At 35.6% G+C, this 24,004-nt stretch overlaps 1 protein-coding gene across 1 annotated transcript in view; it reads right to left on the bottom strand.

Annotated features, from left to right (window-relative positions):
* Positions 1-24,004, bottom strand: part of FMN1 (formin 1) — a gene marked incomplete at both ends in the record, with an annotated part of 129,894 nt that overhangs the window by 94,542 nt on the left and 11,348 nt on the right. The window contains one exon of the mRNA XM_082283246.1: positions 11,836-11,897. Within this exon, the coding sequence (XP_082139372.1) occupies positions 11,836-11,897 (62 nt within the window). The remainder of the gene's footprint in view (positions 1-11,835; positions 11,898-24,004) is intronic.

Below are 24,004 nucleotides of genomic sequence, written 5' to 3'. Positions count from 1 at the left end.
GAAATGTGGCAAAAGTAGTTGGGATGAAATTTGACCACAGCAGGTGTACAGAACAATGTTTTTCTATATATATATTTTTATAGCCAGTTATTTAATTGGCATTTGTTAAGATGAGAAAGAAATACAGTCTTATAGCCAGCAATTTTGGCGTATAAAATTATTAGCATAGCACATAATTAAAATATACCTACTTAACACTGCAACATACAAATTTTTTTTTAAATACCAAGTGCATGACTATATACAGGAGTAAAAATGATTTAAAATTCACATAAAATTTCAAGCACTAATTCACTTCAAGTTTTACAAAATAAATATTTACTGTGAAAATATATACAATTTTTTTAAAAAACAGGAAAATGAACAACTGAATGAGTGTATGAGAAAGCAATAACGCAATAAAAGTAGATATTTAATGGCAATCTGAGGAAAAATTATTTTTGAGAAATGCACTGTTTTGTACTCCATCTGCTGTTACTTCTGGGGTTTTCTAATTCTTTTGTTAGAAAAACTTCAAAATCAGCAAACTGCCCTTCTCTGAATACAAATAAAGAATGAGAAAGGTATTAACAGAATGATACCTGCTTTCACTACTGAAAAAACATTCAAAATCATGTCATTTTTAAAGTATTTAAATTTACATAATCTAATGTTTTCTTTAATATTTTTATATTTCTAATATTCTTCCAATGCACTGTTCCAGTTTCAGTCAAAACTATTCTGGATGTAGCCAGGAACATGGTCATGACATTTCTGAATTAGTTTGCATTTGTAACATATTTTAAATACTGCTTTTGTACAGACTCAGTGCTGCATGCAAAGTTAAAATACATTTATTAAGATCTTCAGCTATTCTTCACTCTCCTCCCTCTGTATAGTCACTTGTATTACCCCTTTGTTTTGTTCCCATAACTCCTTTCCTGGCAATTCCCAGTGCTGTCTTCCCCTTCAACTTTCCTATTTCATCTTCTACACATATTCAACTGTATACTACATAGAAAATGTGTCACTGAAATTGCTATATTCATTATGGGCTTGTTGACACCCTTCACTTTTTTTAATTACTATAAATGTATTCTTCTCCTAAATTAAATACCATTCTTTAACAATTCGATTCTTTCTCTATGCTTTCTTGTCTTCACTCTCTTTACAATTTTCCAGGACCCAAAATCAGTAACAGCCAGGCTAACATCCCTCCAGTTGCCAAGGCTGTGTTCCTGTCTCCTACAAGAAGCGCTTGTCAGAAGACTTGCAAGCCTTTGGCCAGTGTGTTTGTACATATTGAGTCTAGTGGATCTATAAGGACAATGAATAGGAAATAGCTGAGGCGTTTGTAGTTTTTTAATAATATATACGTACCATGAGTTTAGAAAAAAAATAAATCCACAGCTGTACTTGTCAAGTCTGCTGACAGTAGAATACAGTGGGAACAGGAATTGAATCAGGCACATGGAGTGATCCTTGGGTGTCCTAGGCAGGGCCAGGAGTTGGACTTGATGACCCTCATGGGTCCCTACAACTCAGGTTATTCTATGACTCTGTGATTCTGATTCTTTCTTGCTAGTGATAAGCTTTCAGTGACCACCTAAGTATAACGTAACAAACACGCCTCCATTTTTATCACTATCAGAAAAGTATCAACAGCCATGCAAAGCAGATCTATGAGACAAGGACACTGTAGATGTTTTCTGACCAGGACCATGTATTTTAAGAGACTATTCTGTACAAGACACAAACTGCCCCTTGCATTATGGGCTGCACACAGTCCTATATTCTTTTAAGCTCCAGCATCCTCTCTTGCAGCTCTTTGTGGACCTTCCACTATCGCTTCTGTGCACTTTTCCATGCTCCTTACAGAGTGATCTCCAGGCTGCCCTGAAGTTTGCTTTCCTCATCCTGATTGCCTTGTGTCTGCTCTGTAAATGTTTCTGTCAAGTAACATGCACCTAGGTATTGCTTCCTGCCCATATACACATCCTTCCTTCAGTCCTTTCCCAGTTAAGAACTATCATCCAACCATTACACAAATTAACTCACTTGGAGAATTCTGTTATGCAATACATAGCTCACAACAGTTCTTCTGTTTCTTCAGTTCTTCTTTTTCTACAGCTGTCCCACATACATGTCACTTTACTCAGATCAACCCACTTAAAAAGGGTAAAAAACTTCTCTATAACTTCTAATGAAATAATCAGATAAACCCCTTGATGTGCCCTTGAAATTTCTTGGTAATCTTTTAAGATCCTGCAAATATTATGAATCCAAGTATATGGAAAAATCTCTCTAATTATGTCCATTGTACACCACAGCACACTTCACATTTATGGATCCTATTATGTCCACTTCATCATCCGGTAAGTGATGTACTCTACTCTGGAATCTCTGTGCCTACAGAGAAATTTCACTGGAATCTAAATTCTTCTTGCATCTGATTTATATCAAACAGAAATTTATTAATGCCTTGGATTCACTAACTTCTTACCACATCACATTTGCTAAACAGTATCATTCCTTGAGACAAACGATAAAAAAATTCTAAAAAACTAGACTAAATAGTACTTTAAAAAGCTAACTGTTAACAACGTGCTTAAAGGGGTAAAATTCAGGTTATTAATACATCCACTAGAATCTGCCAAAAAGAAGTGTACAGCAGATACCTGTCATGCCATGCAAAAGGGAGCAATCCTTGTAGAAAGTGACCATGTGTTGGTCCTAAATGTAAGATAGATTATGCTAGGAAAAATAAATCCTACATAATATTTAAAAAATGGGTATCCAGTTAAATTGAGACCAACCTATATATTTCTAGGAAAACTGGTGATTTTGTGGACAATTTAATTGGCAGAATCTCTAAATATTGTTAGCCTCTGATAAACATTTAAATTCTGCAGAATGAAATGAGGTGATTCAGCCTGCAACACACCAACAAATGTAAATGATACATTGCATGTAACTTCTCTGAGGCAAAGCTAATAAAACAATGAAACCACACCATAAGCTAAAAATTAATTTCAAACTTTTGTTCAACTAGGAGCATGAACAGTTAACATGCAAAATGCAAACATTCCTTTCCTATCCCAAACTTTGTGGTTACTATCCTACTCTGCTTCTCACTTGCAGCTGCTGCCTTAGCCTTAGGACAGCCTCTGTTACTACATGGGTAGTACAGATACAAAAATACTAATACCTATTTTCTGTGGTGGAGGTCAGATTATATGCAAGGAGAAAAAAACCCCCCAAATATTGCTAATAAAATACTTTAAAATACAATATGCAGAAATACATACTGATAATTAAAATTCTACATGAATAATTTGTTTTGATGATAATTTACTTGAGACAAATTACAGAATTTTTCAATTTCCAGGGAAATTACATGAATCATTTTTACTGACGCATATGGCGTATTTTACATTTGGCATGTAAAATGTGAAAACAATGCAAAAAAGGCTGAAAACAAGTTGAAGTTTCAGTGACAAAAACTACAGAGGCAGTATGGATCCAATAAGAAAACTGATTGTAGTAGAGAGCAAGTTGTCTCTGATCTTGGGAGAATGTTTTTGGACACCTAACAGCTTTTTTATTACTGTGGCTGATTAAAATGAAAAGCCCTACTACTAAAATGTTCTTTTTGATGAGGTTTTTTGCCATGAACTATAGACCTTGCAGTCCAGTGGGATACAAATCCTTTGATCCTGTGCAGTCACATAAATTCAAAGTCGTAAACCAACATTGAATTTGATTTTACTAGTGTGGCTGATGTTGCCAGAATTGTAATGCAACCTTGTTTTTCTTCTCTTTTCTTCCTTTTCTTTTGGGGAGGGGACGGAAAGGAGAGTTTACTGTCAACACTGCTTCACCGTATAAAGAACTAATTTCTTTGGCAACAAGGCTACAAGATAAGCCATTATAACAAAGCTTTATAAACTATATAGGAAAGCAATGATATATGTTGCTAAGTTGCAACCAATCATTTGGTTTAAGTAAAAGTTGAAGCAAAAAGCATTATTAGTAAAGCACGTGGAAAACAGTAACCAAAGATAAAGGTACCTACCTACAGAAGGATAATGAGCAGCAATGAACACTACTTCTCAACAGGAAATATTCAGCCAAATAATGCCATGAGAATAAAAAAAAGTAACTTTACACTTTTAGAAACTGACAATTTTTGTTCTTCATAATGAACATAATTTTTGTCTAAAAGTTGTCAGAATTTTTAGAGATTATTAGCCTCTCCACTACAATAAAGAGTGTTCTCACGTGCAATCAAAACAACAAAAAGAAATTCTACATGGATAAACAGAAGTATAACATCAATTATGGAAATGACCCTGTATTTCAGTAAAAGACATACCCAGTTTAAACATCTACTGTATGCTAATTATGCATCACCATACTACTCTAGACATTCCCATTATAGAATTTGAAAAAAATATTGCACATGAAAATCTCTTAGAAAAACCAGCCTTGGTCAATTACTCAAGAGGGAGTAATCAGAACAATCTTAATTTTATGCCTTTCCAGCAATGTTTCCATGTAGTGCAGCTACGGAGAAAACTTTCTCTTCGACTGAACTAATACCTCATTCAGTGAACATGATGGGAGATACTCCAGAAAAAAGTTAAAAACTTCATAATGAAAAAGCAGAAGTCTTTTAAGACTTCTGCATTATGTGTGCTGAAGTTGAAAGGTGAGTAAGAACAAAGTGTGGACCCTCAGAAAGAGACACAACACTAGTATAGTAAAGGCATGATAATGCTGACCTGGAAAAACAGATTCTACACTTGCTCAAACTGCAAAATTCCTGCAAGATGAGTCACAAGTAATTTTAGTCAGTTTTCCTCAAGTAGTCACCCATGACATACCTTCTTTTACAAAAAACTATTCCGGGATTCTGGGATCCAATGTATAGTTGCAAAGATAAAAATGAACTGTGATTGAACATATATGCAAATCAGTCTATGAACAATAAGATTACATGCCTATCCTAACACATATTGTAAAGTCCAGTTTATACTTAAACATCCTGACAAATTAAAACTTATGACAGTAGAAGAAACTGTAATGAAACTACTTATATTCAGATAAAATCCTGAATAATAAGCAAAGGAGGGTATTGCTCAATGACCAACAAAAATAAAATTAAATACTGACTGGACTGTACTCATTCCAGGACACATATTCTGGACAAAATTGCCCACGTATAAGTAAAACTTGTACTGTGATGCCCAGACCCACATCTTTCTCCTACTGTTTTCTATCCTAATTTCCAGGCTACCTCTTTTGTCCTTCATCTTGCCAGTGTAGTGTCTCAACACTACACACTACTAGGACTGCCAGTTCTAGTATCTCTACTCCCCATTTTTTACCTAAAATTGTACCTTTCACATCTCCATTCCCAAGTCCACCTCTTGGTGTCTGGTTTGCTTTCCACTGGGTTTTCTTTCACATCCCCTAACCATCAATAAGAGGGTCAGGAGACAGACTTTCATTTTGAAAGCATCCTTTGAAGGGTGATCCCCACCTAACCAAGAGTAACTTGTGGCAACCATTAATCAGTGGAACTTAATTTTGACCCAGTGTTATTTTATAACAACTTTGGTGGCTTTGTGGAAAGGCAGTTGAAAGTTTGTTCACCAGAAGATGTAATCAATGATCTCTAGATTTGCAAAGTCAGAAGCTGCTAAAATCTGGTCTTTACTGAACATGAGAAAAAATAGTTTTATTAAAAAAAATTTAACTTCCAATATCAGACAGATTTTCCCTATATCAGCAAAATATTCATCCATGAAAAATCTGTCCCTGTTCTAAACTCAGGACTATTAGAGCCAGAATTTTTAAAGGAAAGAACATTACATATCTAATTCAGAAAAAACACCTTACAACTACTAGATTTAAACCAGTATCGGGTGTAGTAAATTTCAACGCACAGATAATTTTGGCAAGCAAGCATGGGGTATGTGTTTTCAAAATCAAAATGGTAACTTTGATACTACTTAATTTTTAGTGGCTTTTATAATTTCATGATGACACTTCAATAATTTCTCTTGTAGACAATTGTTTCCTATGTTACAGAGGTCTTCAATATCTGTGAAAATAAAATGTCATACTGTTCAAAGCATGTGCTCTACTTTATTCTCCTGAGTGCATAACATATTTATTCAAGGCAAGGTGATGGGATAAATTAATTTTCACAACCTATGAAAAATAGCAGCAGGTTATAATGAATTATAATAGTTTCATTTTAGCCCTAATTAAGCAGAATGTTTTGTAATGTGTCTAAATTTGAGCAGGAACTCAGTCTTGCTGAAGTTTTAATGCTATAAATTGTCCTGCTCTATGCACATTTTAACTACGTACTGCCATGTTCATATGCTGAAACAGAGTTAAAGAGATTTTCACTGTTTTCAATATAGGGAATGTGGTCTGTGGTAACTTCTTAAATAAACAGGAGAATCCTTGGATCAACATGTGGAATTAACAACATTCTGCAGCTGACATGAAGCTCAAAACTATTCAAATCTAACAGTGAAACTGCATCGAAAGTAACAGAATGGCAATATGGCAAGTGGCCATATTGAAAAAACCACAACACAATGAAAGAAGAATCTTCTGGGATATTCAAGCTATCTGATAAGAAAATAATCACAATGTAAACATACTGTTAAAGGAAAATAAGTATGAAAAGCACGCATTGCATCAAAAATATGAAAAATAGGAAGTTAATGGAAGAGAAGAAGGGGAAGAATTTTGTTTCATATAAGTATCAGAGCACAGCAGAGATGCTTAAACTGTCATCAAGAATTTGATTATAGAGTATGAAATGAATATAGAAATTGTAATGTGTAACTTTTCAAAACATAATTAAGCACTGAACTGGGGAATGTCTTCATACAACATGAAGAATCATTCCAAGCTTCCATTCTGAATGAAGATGAAATTGTCAACTTGTTCCAAAGAGACTAAGTGCTGCTTGCTGTAGAAAGTTATTGTTTTATTGCTCCTGTCCTTTGTTCCCTAGTCTGCTACTTTACCTTCTCTAGCACTGGCTATGCAAATTTTTCAGTACAGGAAGATTTTTTTTCCTGCTAGGATTTTACTATTTTAGGAAATGGAAACTTTAATGTTGCTGCAATTGTCTGGGATCCTTAGGAGTTCTGAAATTGATATTTTAATACAATTTCTTAGGAGGTTTAAGTATCTTTTTTTTCCTCATAAATTCTACATTTTTTTCAGTCTTTACATTTTTTACTCTCTTGCATCACAGAGAAACTCTGCAGTGAGCAGCAAGAATTCCTTCAAGAGGACAAAGTAACCAAGAAGAAGATTCATAAAGGCACACAGTATACACACCGTGGTGTAACTATACATTTAGCAGCTGAAAGACTGAAACATTTCAAGTTAGGCAAGATTAGTATCAATAATTAACCACAAGCTGGGAGACCTTCATCAGTTCACCACATGGAAATGCTGAAAAGCCTGAACAGCTCATTAGGAAAGACTGACTAATAAACCCTTGCTGACCTTGGCTGCTCCTTTGAGCTCCAACTCCACCAGAGAGAGAAGCATACATGATACAGATTTTCTTCTATACACGCATGTCGGAATACAAAAATCCGACAGCGAACGTGCAAAGCAGCCAGCCACCTTATGGATGCATTTCATCTTGTGAAAAACACCAGTCTCAGCATCCTGAAGCAAAATTTTATTACCAAAAGTCAGCATAGATCCACATATATGCAAATGTTTTGCATTTTATAAGTACTGTGGTATATCAAAGCTTTCAACACTATTCATCATTTGCCACCATATTTTAATAGTAAATTTCAGAACATAGTTACTTCTGACAAATCATGATATCCCTACCGCATGCAAGAATTCACATACACACACACAAAACTGAGTGGGAAAAAAAATTAAATCTTCTTTTTCTCCAGGAAGGAGTAATAAAAAATCTTTAAGAGCATCCAGGTCAGATTTTTTTCAATTTAATCTGCTCAAAACGATTCCAGTTTGTTGTAATAGTCTACCCATAAAAAAGAATATTTAGAAAAATTAAAACATTGTAAAATATTTTGATTTGGTGTTAAAACCTACAATTTCTGATGTATGCTCTGAAGCTGAAACGGAATTTTACTTTCACACATAAGTAAAAGACACTTTAAATTGCCAAAATAAAACTGAAATCACCCACTTCTATAAAGAGGTATTTTGATAAGCATTCTGGCATACAAGAGCTTTCAACACTATTTACCATTGCTTCCCACAGCTGAATTAAAAATTTCAAAGCATAGCAGGGAAAAGCAGCACCTTTTGTTATACCCATGTTATAATTAAAGAGCAATGGAAGCCTTCATAAATGGAAGCATACTGACCATGAGGGATAACAAACGGGAAGGTGAAAAGACAAAGAGACAAGGAAGGACTTAAGAAGCATAGGACATGGAAAAACAGATTTTTAAAACAATGAAATGGTGATCATAGAGCTAGAGTTTTATTACTTTATAAAAAATTAAGTATTTTTATGCCTTTGAGGTCTCAGTACAAAATAAAAATAAATGATTTTAAATTATCAGATAATTTTGACTGGTACTATGACTTTTCCTTTCACATTCCTTTTTCTTTCACATATTTCAATGTTTTCTGGGGCACTTTGAGGCACTGGTTTTTAATCTCAATTTATGATATGAAATTGCTTTCAAAGTTAAGCAAGTTCTTCTGTGAAAAGGAAATTACTTTCCACCCACTTCTACATTTCAGCTCTTGGAACCTTCACAAAAAAGCAAAAATGCAAACTTTACCAAGGAGGCCACAAAGGTCACTATGAAAACCTCATGACACATTCTTCTCTAAATGAGGCCAGCTTGCTCTTTCGTAATGTCACAGGCAGTTTTACACCAACTGCATTACCGTTCACTACTCCTTAAGTTTCAGTAATATCATTATAACTGTGTTAGATGTAACTATACAGGTATTTCTTTCTAAAATTTGCCATGAGATACTTTCAGAGATGTAAAACCAGGAATTTAATATACAATATTTATTGAATAATTTATAATCTAGCTATAGTTAATAATTCTTTTATCAAATACCTATTAACATTTCTTACACTGTATTATATTACATGCATTATGTAGTAGTATTATGGAATATAAAAACCTAAAGATACTATTATTCTCAGTTAGGAAATATGTAAAAGATCTAGTGAGCTGGTGGAAGCCTAACAACCTGTATCAGAGAAAAACACCCATGCATAGGGTACAGGGTTATAGGTCAGCTTAGGACTTTCATTCCATCTTCAAAAAGCAGTATTAAACTTCCATGTAATTAAAGATGAAGGGATATTTGGTACCTTTGTGCTTAAGGGAACAAGGAGACATCAGGGAAAAACTGAAATTTTTACTCATTTTATCAACTTAACTTAGAGAAAACAAAAGTATGCTGCACCCTTGTGCAGCTATGTGTTGGGTTAAATATTAAGCACTGCAATCAGAATATTGCCTTCATGTAAATTCCTTTCTTTCAGAAGTCAGGAGTCCATTTACAGTATTTTGATTTAACGTTGTTGTCATCTACTTAGTTGGTTATTAGACACTCAAGATTTGGTTCTGCTGAACAAAAAATATGAAGGTGTTGACAGCCACGACTTAACTATTGAGCAACTTCAATCTAGTCCTGTAACATGCAAGACAATTTCTGACCTAAAATTAAAACTGCCAGATACACAAACAGTGGGCAGGATGTTACCACCACACACACACTCTCAATTTAGACGGAAGTATGAAACGTGCACACGTTTTTGGGAACTTTTTCTGAAAGACTCAGCTGACATCTAGTGGCAAGAGCAGGGAAAGCAAAACACCTAACAGTAGTGAGCAGAAATTGTTTCATGTCTCAAAAATATATTACTCAGTATTTTGTAAATATTCAGTGAAAAATTCAAGATGCATTACCCTTTTTAGACATTACCTTCATGTGGATGATTCAGTTGAATTGCATACATTCATTAACCCTTCAAGAGTTATGTGTATTGCAGATTGTAAGAGATGGTACAGATTCATCAGTTAATTGACTTGGTGTAATACATGTTGTAATCTTAATTAGTATACACATTACATGACAAAAACTGATTTCAGTGACATGAAAAAATGGAAAAAAGCTTCAAGTTTTGGTGGTAACATAAAGATGGGAAAATAAAATACAGTACTGTCATTCGCCCTCCCTACCCAGTGATTGCTGTACATCTTTCAAGACTGCTACATTCACTGCAACTTCACTGTCACACAGATTCACCAACCCCTACAAACGAGTGGTATGGGCAAAGCCCTGGTTGCACTCTGGGTAATCTGTATGAAGTTTATATGAAATTAACACAGCAATAACAAATACTGAAGAATAAAAAACAATTAGGAATTCCTGTTCACACACTCAAGAAAAAAAAACCTTACAAAAAGAAACAGTACAAAAGTATAGGGCACATTCTAAGGCTAAAGAATAAACATATTAATCACTTATAAGCCACTATATACAGATTTCAAGGGAGAGGTTCTAGATAATGTTGCTTACTTTCACCTTCAGAGGACAGTTTAATAATATTTTGAGAACTTTCCCCTACATATACCTTCCAGAACGTAACATTTTTCTAAGCCTTTTAGGAATAACAAAGACTAAGGGTCTCACTCCTAACCTTTTGCAGAGAAAGTATGATAATCAAACCTTCTTCATAAACATCAGATATGGGATTTGGACCAGTTTGCTACAGAGCTGGTTCAGAGAAACTCCTGTCTGTAGGTTCTTTCAGTGAGTAGCACAAAATCATTTAACCCAAGAATTTCCAATAGTTGGGCTATCTACCATAATATTTTACTGTTATACTTTTAAAGAATAAAATGTAAGAAGTTATTACATTAAATCATGCCACAATTTTACTTCTCCATTATATGCTCCCACTGGAATTTTATAATGCAAATTTCGATACTTCACATTATACAATGTAATCTGCCTAATGACATTGTTAATGTATCAATGTACTGGATTATCAGAATTCCTGTGTTAGTAAATCTGTTTATTTTCCATTTTATTTGCCTTAATGATGACAAAGGAAATACTGAATGTTTTGTAATTGATGACCTGTATACTAATGATTTAGCATATGAATCTGTATTAGAACACAGTGCAGCTATGCTTAAAAATATATCATAACTGGTGAGAAAAGGAAGATGCCCTTAATTTTAACTGGTGGTGATCACCAAATTGAGTTATACTGCCATTTAAGTTCCTACTGTTATGATAAAAACACTTTCTTATAGAATTCCACTTCACTTCGTCAAAGGAAAGTGAGTTCTAATACTAAACTGTGTTATTTCTGATTTTGATAACTAGTTGGTCAAGTTTATACTTTAAAAGAGGAGACATCAATAAAGAGTGCTCAATACTAAACTTCAGAAAGTCTCATCACACACGCTTATGTTAAGTTCCTGTTAAAATTACAGAAAACTGCTTCTACAGAAATATGTTCCACTGAGAAAGAGTAAGTAGTTAAACACCAGTGCTAATGCAAAAATACTGCACTGCTGAGTTAGGGGGAAGAATTTAAGAGAACAACAGTAAGGAAAATGATAGAGGAAACAAATAAAACTGCTTTTTGACATCATTTATGAGTGCAGGTACAGATTTTAACCAGATTAATTTTAGCTGAGTTGGCAGACAACTGAAAACAACTTCTACAGAGAAACAATTAAATTCTTAACATTTGATAGAAAGTATATGTTTGCACTACTTAAATCTGTAAAATGCACTAGAAGGAAAAGAAAATAAATCATTACAAAAGTATACCTTTAATGTTTCAATTTCTTCTTTGTGTTCCCTCTTTAAATGCAGAATGGCAGCTTGGTACTCTGTAGAAATAAAAAATTACTTTCCATTAGAGTCAGAAATCAATGTGCCATCTTCAGCATAGAGTATTTCATACAACACCACCAGCTCCAGAATGCAGGTGTAGGCTCTCAAATAAATGACCTTTTACAGTGGTGATGGAAAAGAAAACCTGAACAGAGTAATTAGCATTTTTTTCTAAGACCACATGACCAGATTTTCCATGGTGTTTCTGAGAGAAGAGGATAAAGCAGAGGTCTTCCATGCTGAGAAGGGAAAACAGGGGAAAAGATATGAAAGACTGAAATAACAAAAGGAAACTTTAGTTTTGCTTAATTTTACAGATAAACGTGGAACTGATATTATGACATGCACATGCATGCACACACACACCCCCACCTGAATTCTAAAGTAACATGCATCAAATAGAGTGACTTAAATGGAACTTCAAACATATAATCACTATACACAGTTAAACTGGATAAAACAGCAATCACAAATACAAATGAAGACCTCAGAAAGTACCTAACAGTGAGATAAAAAGAATTCTCTGCCTTCATTCTATCAGATGAAGATTAATTACAGAGCTTAAGTACAGAATACTGTGAATGAGATAGAGGATAGCTCTGCTATTTAGTGAGAATATAACAAAATCCAAAGGCTGAACTGAAACTGAAATCCAGAGAAATTTAAATCAGCAGTGAAAAAATTAGGAGGCCAGGCATTGATCACACACGTTTAGTGATGGCGTGGATTTACCAAATGCATCTCTAGGACCACGAATACTATAGCTCCCCTCAACCTGTACCATGACTGCATTTGGCCAGATGAAGAAAGAGAAACCCTTTCAATATATTGGTGTAAGGGTTAAGAGACCTTAAGAAATCCTTCTGTGAGACACTGGCCCAGAAGTTACAGCCCTCCTAAACAAGCAACCAGAGTTCATTCTTAGATGATCAAAGTCCCACTTCTATCTGCTTTCAAAAGTTTATTTCCAGCTTCCTGGCTTGGCTTCTGCTTTCTCAACTAAATGCAAATTTAAACAAGGATTGAAAATAGTCCAAAGAATTTAAATTTTACTGTAAATGTTCTCTAAGACTAAGGAATTTGTATTATTCATTCAATAGCAGAACTAACAAAATAGCATTAAAACATCAAAGTATGGACCAAAGTGCCAGATCAGTAAAATATTCCAGTGCTCAGGTGCTTTTTTTATTTCTTTTTTCCTTTTTCTCTTCAGAGCACATGAAGGAAAGAGGAAAGAAACGATAACTTGATCATCACCCTGAAATCTGCATGACATGGAAGCTTTAATGTAAGGCTATTTTTTTCAAACACAGATGAAGCTATATGCAAGCAGCTGAATTGATACAAAAAATCAGAAGGGATCAATATTTTACAAAGTATAAAATAAAATCCTTGGTGATTCCAGGTAGTTATAGCATCTAAACTTCTCCTTGCCCTCTAACAAGTCTCCACTTAGAGCTTTCCAGCATGGGAAAATTGCCTGACTGATCTGCTGGAATCACAACCGGTTAGATCTACAAACTTAGATTTTCTGCTGTTAATTCCTTTGATTGGTTGATATTCCCTCTGGAATTACAGGCTCTGCATATCCATTCACCTGAACAGGACTTAAAACAGTTGCCTCAGGTCCTCAGAAAAAGTTGTGACCCTTCTGGCACCTCAGCTGCTTAAGCACTCAGTTTGCAGGGCATGAACCTCATGAAGGTCCTGACTTGAAGGCTAGCTCTTTAAGGTCACATGATAACTGAAGCCAACAGGCTTTGAAAATGCTCCTAACAATCAGTTCTTAGTTTGGCTAACAGAAGGATACAGATCTATCTTAACAAAAGATCTACTTTCTATGCAGGATTGCCCGATGCTTAAAATTCTTTGGGATTTGGGTAAGAGAGTCATAATTCACCTATGCTGACATAGACCTGCACTAGCGCCAGAAGCAGATTTTTCACCATGTCTACCCATTCCCAACCCTCTGTTACTTGTTTTTTTATCTTGGCACTGTAGTGGTTTGGCAATTAGAGAATGATGGAAGAACTTCCATGAATGAAATCTAACACAGCATAAGAAGTTTAAAAATTTTTTAACAATTAAATACATGTCATTATTGGCACATGTTTTTCACTGCTTCTAGGTGAAAGCCCTGAAACACATTCTAGAGATTGTTTTGTTTAAGCTGTGTTCTAAAGCAGAGGTAAGATAGAGGGTAGCGATTCTTTTACTGTTTATTTATTCCTTAAAATATACTTAGAAAGTACTAATTTATAAGAATTAATAATCCTAACTAATTTCTTAAAACACTGCTACTGCGTAAAAGCAAGTGCATCATAAAATGATATACTGTAAGATATAATAGATTGTCTACTATGATATAAACTGACATTAAACAGCATAAGCTTATTTTGGTTCTTTCTACCATTATATTACTTTTAACTAGAACAAACTATCTATTGGATAGAAGCTGACACCAAGCAAAGTACTTCAAGTCTCAAGCAAATGTTTGTTTTTCTGTACAAGATACTATAATGAAAAACACATCACAATTACATTGTTTTGCATAATATAAAGTGACTCACATCCATTCCTTTTCTATGTTTTGTGAAGTCACCTTAATTTAGTATAATTCTACATGCACAGCTAGCATCTTAAGAAAATAACCTGCATATGGCAATCAGAATCATTAAAATGCTGAAGAATTTGAGTAGAAAAAATAATTGCATTCATGTAATTCCAAAAATCAGTTCCTTAACATACTGGCAACCGAATAATAAAGTTTAATTATACAGTGGTGTTGGGATGCTGCTTAGAGTGGTAAAAATCACAACAGCAAAGTAAACAATAATGACATGTTAACAGAAGGAACTGTAATCGGAACAAAATATAAGTCAGGCTTTATAAACTACTGAATTCTTAAATTCCATTTAACTCACAAAAAAAACTCATATAGACTACACATGAAATCCAGAAATACCAACATATCACTGAGTGATTTGTCTAGGTTAAAAATTAATGATGCCAGAGTTTAAGGAACGTGATATGGCTCTGTGTAGCCAGTCTGAATCTCACATGATCACTGTAACTCATTTGGCCTTATTAGTCAAGACACATGAACACCTGAGGGTAGCTCTCAGAGCCAGCCTGGATAGAAGGTTGCAGCTGAACTGTAGGACCTCCCACTTCCCGTGTTACCATACCTTAAGGACCTTCAAGACTGACATGGAAAAAAGGTTCCAATCACAAACCACAGAATGGCTGAGGTTAGAAGGGACCTCTGGACGCCACCTGGTCTGCACCTCCACCTCTCCTGGAGCTGGTTGCCCAGGACCATGTCCAAATGGCTTTTGAATACTTCCAGGAATCTCCATCCTCCTCATCCTCTCTGGGCAACCTATGCTAGTTTCTCAGTCACCTTCACAGTGAGAAATTGTTTCCTGATGTTTAGCCAGACCTTTCTGTGTTTCAGTGTGTGCTCAAACTGATCCTGATACCACGCAGCACCCGGCTCCCTCATTTTTACACCCTACTTTATAGTTCCAAGCTGATCCTTGTGTCAACAAGGTGACTCTTTACCTAGTTTGTGCCATGTCAGGGGGGTTGCATTTTCATAAAATCAAAGAATCATTAAGGCTGGAAAAGACCTCAAAGCACGTCCAACCTTCAACCAAGTATCTCCATGACCATTAAACCGTATCAAGAAGTGCCACATCTACTCATTTTTTGAATACTTCCAGGGATGGTGACCTGTTTCAATTCTTAACCACTCTTTCCTAATACCCAAACTGAACCTCTCCTGGTGCAACTTGAGGCCATTTCTCCTTATCCTATCACTAGCTGACTGGGAGAAGAAACCAACCCCCTGGCCTCTACCTTCTTTCAGGTAATGAGCAATTAAGGTCTCTCCCGAGCCTTCTTTTCCCCAGACTAAACAACCGCTCCACTGGCTGCTTCTCATAGGACTTATGATCCAGATCCTTCATCAGCTTTGTTGCCCTGGACATGCTCTAACACCTCAATGTCAATTTTCTGAAGCTTTAAATTCTTTTATTGTGATGGATAACAGAAGGTTGATTGTACAAATAACCTGTTCTACTTGCCTGGTCTCCAATCTGCCTGAGAGAAGACAGTGGCCATAGGGCATAAATAAGTTAGCTTCCCCTTAAGCAGATACTACTCTTAAGGACTTTAGAGACAAGCTATATGAAAATCAGATGGCAAGTGCTAAGTGCTCCCATCCTGAAAAATGACCAGACGTGAATTAGGATTTTGTTTACTGAGAAAATAATTTAAAACGTCACCCCTTTACGAAAGGCATTCAAGCAAAAAAGTAAACAATCACATTGCACAGATTCCATTCCAAACAGCTTGGAGTCTGAGTTTTCATTTACTACTTCTAATGTACTACTTTTTCCTTTGTTTTGAGAGTACTCCATCCCAAGAAAAATTTAATAAATGATATAAGTTGTTGCCCACTTGGGCATATTCTTTACTTTTGCAATCTGATGCTTCCTGCAATCAATAATTATAACCCACTGCAGCTAATGCAAACTTTCATAGAACTGAACATTTTTTTTAAGATAGTGAGATAAAGCAGAAATACATTAATAAGCCTTAAACAAATTTTGTTACATTTGCTGATAGTTATCAACACAATACCATGTCACTGTAAAATGTTTCACTAAAATATTTTTTGAAAGTAACATGAAAGTCGGCAAAGTACACAGGAAGCTGTATAGAGGCCTCAGTGAACACTAAAGATATACACTGACATGACAACGCAAAATTTCCTTTTTCTATGTTGTTGTTGGAAAAATAAATCAATTATTCATTGTAAAAAAAAAAATCCATTTACCATGAAACACAAATTTCCATTTACTCCCATGTTTTGCCATAGCCAGCAGACAACATCCTGATGAGAGAATGCCAAATTTGCGTTCAGGTCTTCCCTTCTTTTACTAACTTTGTATCAGCTGCAAATTCTCAAGTCTTACTTTTCCAGTTCAATGCTATTATTTCATTCTAGGTATGAAGTTCTTATTTCATTAGTTTTTAATATAAATTTTTATTTTAATACATTTTTTGTCTTATCTTTTTCCTAATGAATAGCTTGCTAAATGTTATTTGATAGTAACATATACATTTCATATTTCCTTGTTCAAATGTATGTTCTTATAAGGTGCTTGGGAATCAATAAAACACAATTTCTGAAGTGATGAACTAGAGAATTGTCATGATCCTGTTCTGCCACCCATTGATACAATTATTCTTAGAAAGTATCAGAACCTCCAGTTATGCTATATTTGGTTCTGCCTATATGCAACTGCAGGAAAAAGTAAATTAGCATTTTATCTGACTTTAAAAAAATTATTTTAGCACTGAACATTGCAAAGACAGAACCAGTCCAAACAGGATATGCCTCCTTCCTTAACTGTCATGTTTGGTACCAGTTTGCTTCATGATTTTAAAGTATGTTGTCAATATGAATCATATAAAGACAACATTGATTAAAAAGATTCCAGTACACCAGGAAAATATATTATTTTCTTTATCATTAGGTACTACAACATTTGAAATACTCCATTTAAAGCCGGGTATTACCATCTACCCAAGTAATGGGCTGCAAGAAGGAAATAAAAGTGTGTTTTAACTAACTACCAAGTGCAAGGAGGAAGTAACTCTGTGTCTTGTAATTTCATCAAACATGGTATGCAAACAGATAAAAGAATTGTTGTCGAAGCACAACGGAAAAGCTGAAGCAGCAACCCCAAACAATTAAAAATGGGCGAATAAGGAAGATGGACACGATGTGAACAAAGGGCTTAAAATGCTGCACTGCAGCAGACATGGAATTTGTTATAGAATCACAAACATCTACTGTGTGAAACAACAGAGTATCGCACACTGTGAAACAGTGGACAAATGCCTACAACCTTTTAGACATCAACATCTGCTAGAGTGAAAACTGCACAAATACACAGAGAAAATTAGGGGTATACAGGTATGACAACAGAAAGTTTTATTCATGTTCTCTTGAATAGCAATTTTTAAATTAAAAAGTACGTGGAACCCAGAAAGTTGGCTGTCTTGGGGTGACTTTGTGTTGTGTATCCCCCATCGCTGCCCCATGCCCAGAAAATAATTTTGTGCCTTTCTGTGCCTTTAAACTGAGTCTGACGGGGAGAGACAAAACCGAGGGAACTTTCTAAGCAGTTTGTTCTCCTGTTTTCAAGGACACAGAGACAGAGACGGCTCTGTGTTCAGCTGCGGGAGCAGAGTGACAGTGGGGAAAGCACCCTGCTTGCTTTCGGCCAGTTTCTCAGCTCCTTTTTTTTCTCCGGAGAGAGACGGAGAGTTGAAGTTTTGTTTTCCTGGGACTTTGTTCTTTTTTCCTTTTTTCTTTCTCTGCTGGACTGTTTCAACATCAGAATACATCGGGAGGAATTTCCACCGAGGCTTGGCCCTGGAGGTGGGCCCACCTCCCCATCCCAGCTCCAAGGAAGGGGAGGGAGATCTACGGAAGGACTCTGAAATTTTCCCAGGTTTCTCTCAGCAGAGCGAGAGGTTTTATTATTTAGCATCATTATCCTTTTCCTGTGTGTTTGTTAAATAAATAGTTTTTATCTCTTTCACTTTCCTTCAAGGAAAATTTATTTTTTCCTGAACCTGGTGGGGGAGGGATGGTTGCAACCTGCCTTCTCTCAAAAGATGTATTTCTAAGTTTGGCCAAACCAGAACATTGGCAGATACCAAAACTTACCTATGGGGAAAAAAGTAATGCAATACAGAAAAGCTGGTTACCCTAAGTTATAAAAAAACCACAATCTTTTCAATAGCTATTGTACTTTATGAGTTTTAAATTTTAACACAAAATAATTTGAAACAAAGGAAGAGATATTCAATATATTGGGCTAATTTTTAAAGCAATGTGTTTTCTAAAATTTTGGCCCTGAAAGCTAATCTTGCAAATAAAACGTGCAACATAGGACTGCTTGAATCTACCCTTAATAATCATAAAAATCAAGTATCTAAAACAGCAGAATATTCTAGTATTAATAGGCCTTTGGTATCTGAATATGTACAAGTCCATCAATATTTACCACTTTATTATTTTCCTGACCTTCTAGGATAAACATGGTCTCCAGGCAATATACCTGTAATTTCTGTGGGCCCATTTGGGTCTATGGTTTCTACAGAGAAAGCTGAGTTACAATACTAAAGTGCTAAGGATATTGAATGGATGGTTTAGTTTCAGCTGACTTCTTTAAAACACACCGAATTCCAAAATAAGTACATCTCTAATCCTTTTAGTTAGAAATTCAGATGATCTTCAAAATATGAACCACGTATGATCAGTATTGTTAACTGTTCAAGAAGTTGCATAGGAAGAGATCAGAGATTTTCTTATTCTGTTCCACAAACAAGTCTAAGATGTTGTTTACTTATTTGTTTCGTTGGAATAAAGGGAAAAAGCATGAGATTTTTAAGGGATAGGCAAATATGATTTGCCCACTTGCCCGGCTTCCCAGCAGGCAGGAAGTCACACAAGTGGCCTGTAACTGTAAGTACCTAAGTGTTTCTACAAAACTCTGCACCACCACCAGAGTCCTGTGAGGAAGAGCCCACCTCGAGTGAGGTGGTGTGATTTAGGAATGGTACTCCTCAGTTTGATGCCCCCCCACCAAGACTCTCCCAAATGACACACTGCTCATTGTTCCTCCTTCCCCTCTCCCTTCCAGTTGCAGTGGGATGGAGTTGAGAACTGGAGGCATCAAAAGTGAAGATCACAGGTTGAGGTATGAACAGCTTACTGGAAACAGCAACGAGACAAAAAAATGAACAGTAATGGCAACAATATTATTAACAAAAGTATAGAAGACAGAGGGTGAGTCACATGCAAAAGTGCTCACCCTGGAACCTGAGACAATGAACAATGGAGCACAGCTTCTCCCCTCCTGCCATGCTTTTTCTACTGCAAGCCAGAGTCCCTTTCTCCCCACCCCTAACAATGATGTAAGGCAGTATCAAGTAACATTAGGGTCCTGGACAAAACTAGGACATGAAGGAAATGAGAAATGCTAGCAATTGACTTGTGAGGGAGAAAGATGTCTCTCAGACAACCCTACCCAGAAGTCCAGTTAATGGCAGTCTATACAGACAAAATAACTTTCCTAACCTAAGATCACCAATGGCATGTGCAGGAAAATTCTAACAAGTTCCAATATAAGTTGCTTTAACTAATGCAAAATTGTCTGAACACCATCTTATTTCCTAAGAAGTAACCATGCAGCTGTAATAAACATGACTGGACTCTCATTATGAAACTTCAAAGGGAGCAGGAGGGCTTCAAAGTCCTTCGGATTTATTTCTTCTAGTATGATGTCTACTCACATCATCATCTAAATGGTGTTTCGTGGTAGAATTAAGGACTAGTTCTTCAGTGACATAATGTAAGAAGGCTTTATCCTGGTCATAAGGTGTGTTTATAAATCTTGTAAGATAATCACATTGAATCCTCACCAACATCCAGTATTCCTAAATCAACTACAAGAAAGGATCAAGAAAAAGAAAAAAAAAGAAACCAAATCTTAATCCTTACAAAGTTTTAAGTCAGCAGATTGCTATTCTGTAATTCCATGAAAAGCATGACAACAGGAAACTACCTAATGAATAAACATACTCAGAAAAATATAAATGCTTTGAAACATGTCGCACTCAGTTCTATCAGTTCAGCAAGCAATTGCAGAAGAGATGAGTTATTGTAGAAAAAAGAGGAATACTATCAGAAACTCCTCTTTTAAAATGAATTCAAACTCAGCTTCATTTAGATATTACACATTTTGACAATAATTGCTCATCCCTGGCAGTGTCTAAGGCCAGGTTGGATGGCACACAGACCTGGTCTAGTGGGAAGTGTCTATCACCCTGGCAGGGGAGTTGGGACTAGATGATCTTTAAGGTCCCTTCCAACCCAAACTACTCTATGATTCTATAATTCAATAATTCAAAAGAGCTGCTTAAAAGGAGCTTCTGAGTCACGAGCGTTTGTTCAAAATGTCTTCCTTAAGCTTCACTTAAAATCCAAATACGGCCAAGGCTCTACATGTCCTGCTCTTGGTGGGTACAAAACTGAGCAAGAAAACACACAAAGACAGGGGCTACAAGTGAAATAAACTTGCAAAAATCAGGTTAACATAGTCAATTATTTTCCTTAAAGGACAATTAAACCCCTTTTTCCTTCAAAAGACATCCCTATTGATTCATTACTAGGAGGCGTCCCTGCCCATGGCAGGGGTGTTGTTAGTAGATGATCTTTAAGGTCTATTCCAATCCTTTAACATTCTATGATTACTAATGACATTATCAGTTAGCATCTAGTTAACCCTCACATAGTTGTCAATGGAATTTTACTGGATTCTTTTGTCAGCCTTAAATGTGCTCTTCTTTTGAATAAGGATCAGTGTATATCCAAATATTTTTCCACAACTCTAATGCAAAGATCTATCATCACTTTAATTTTCACTTACGGTCTTTGCTCCAAAGACTTTCAGAATAAACACTGCCAGATTATAACATGTCTAATTATTAGGCATATTAGATTGGGTTACATTTACCTGGAGTTGGCTCACAATCAAGACAAATTGGGGAGAGGAAGAAGAGAAAGTAATACACCAGTTCTCAATTGTGATGTTCTTCCAACCAGACGTCAAATCTTAACTTCGCAAAATTTCACACTCAGCACTGTGAGATTAAGAAGAAATTAACCTAAATTCCACTCACTTTAGTGGGATGGCAGCCATTGAAACTGAAGTACCATGAGCTGGAATTCTGAAAAACATTCCTGATCTATTACAGAACTTCTGTAGTCTTAACAAATTTTTAGTTCTGAACAGTGGTAGATATAGCAGACTCAGGCTTTACCAATTCTATTCCATCAAGGAAAGATAAATACTACCTTCATGGTAACAAAAGAGACCAAAGACTAGACACAGACAGACAACATTACACTGTTCCACCCACCTGGTGGTCCCTCCTTGTAAAGCTTTAGGTGAGCTAGAGACAAAAGCATAAGTAAGATTGTATTTAAGCTTCACACAGGGAATTTGTATTTTACACTCATTAGCTACGTATTCTAGCAGGGAGTTTTGCACACCCCTTGCTTTTCATTCATTACTGAAAATATGTAACTCAGTTGGTATTTGCAGCTCCCGCATATATAATTTTGTCTTGTAAAAAATTATCAACTGCCTGTGAACTGCCTCATTTCTGAAGTGTTGCTAAACACTAGCACTATTGATCAAATCAAATAAAATCTAATCTAATCAAAAAGCAAGTACTTAAATAAATTTCTACCATGCAAAAATATCCCATGGATGTTCCTTGGTTAACCATGGGCCACATGCAGTAACACTGTGAAAACAAAGCCACATCTGCAGTACCCCCCACTACCAAAACCAGGCCATGCAAACCGAATATACTTGGAAATATTTCTATAAAGCTCCCAGCTTGATATATGCACAGAATTGAATATCATATACTGCAGAATTATTAAATCATTGATTATATTCATTCCTCAAGACTTTTAACTGGAAATAACAATCATGCTCACTCATTATTGTTTTTTCATGTTGTATGGTAAGTGAAGGAGACCAAAGCAGATCAGAGAGCTTAGACTTTTCTGAAAGATTAATTCCATACAGTCTGATTAGAAGACAGAAGTTTGGGGTGGGAACACTTTCAAGAATTCCTCATTTTGGTTTTTGTTTCCAAAACATGCATTTTTTTAAAAAAAAAGTTTTAGACTGTGCAATAACAGTGATGGATATTGCTGACATGTGTGACAAACAAAATATGCCACCAGGTGGCAGAAATAAAATATTCCTAATGATTAGTAAAGTATGAGGCATGCTGCACTGTTTTGCAAAGAAAATATATGCTAAAGCATGCATGCTTTCCCTAATGCATAGAAAACTGAACATCAAATAAAATTTGGATGTTTTGGACAACCTACGTAATCCAAATGCCTAATGTATGTTCAGTTTTATCATCACACAGAATTTGTCCGAACACAAAACAGCAACTATGTTTACAAATATACTCAATACATGCTCATGAAAATCTTTGTTATAATACTGAGTGAGATGCACTCTTCATCACCATTTCTAGAAGAAAAGGTAGAAGCATTCCCTGGTCAATCTGGTGACCTGAAAATTCAACCTACAACCCTGGAAATACTGGATACAGTGGGTCACAATGTTTCAAAGGTAAATTTTCATTCTTCAAAGCTGTTGCAAAAAGCAAGTATACACATTAAAATATTATTCAGTATTATTCTATTGTGTTCACAACTGTGCTATGCAAGAATTACCTTTTCTTCTTGGTAATTAAACAACTTACCTACTTGAATAATTTTAAATAAAATCTTACATGAAAACCTTTCCCACAGAAATCTCCATAACTCACAGTTCAAATAGATGCATTACTCCCCAAACTTTACATAACAATTTAGGAGACTTCTCTACCATAATCTCAAAACTTCATGTAGAAAGTAGAAGCTTTGAAGTTAAATGACCTATATAGCCACTTCTGGTCAGTACACTCATTTTTGCAAAAAGCCATACATATTAAACTCAGTGTGTGGAAACATGCAAAATAATGTTAACACAACTTAGAAGTAATTAGAGAACAAAAGCTGGAAAACTTGAGTGCAATCTACCTTTCTTGAGATGTACCACACCCTGTGGTATAAACAAAATCATTAACTTATAATTGCACTGATTCATTAAATTTCAGAATAGTGAGGGTTTCTTAATCTTTTCTCCCTGCGCGGTAATCCTTGATCCCGTTTTCAATATTCCCCTTTACTACAGCATTTGTTCCCTCCTCTACTTCTCCATGTAGTTCTCGTCTTTAACCACCAGGTGTCAGAAGGGAACCTACTCACCACAGCTACACCTTTTTTATTACTTTTTATTTATTTTTACAGATGCATTGATGCGACTGTCCAGGCTTTCTCAGGCTACAGTCATAAAACAGCAGCAAATTTTCAGGCTTTTCTTCCAATAAAATTACAAATGAGCAACTTTCAAAATGTAATTTGTTCAGTCTTTGATTG

The sequence above is a fragment of the Coloeus monedula genome, assembly GCF_965178545.1.
Source record: "Coloeus monedula genome assembly, chromosome: 6".
Lineage (NCBI taxonomy): Eukaryota > Metazoa > Chordata > Aves > Passeriformes > Corvidae > Coloeus > Coloeus monedula.
This window is presented reverse-complemented; position numbering and strand designations above follow the sequence as displayed.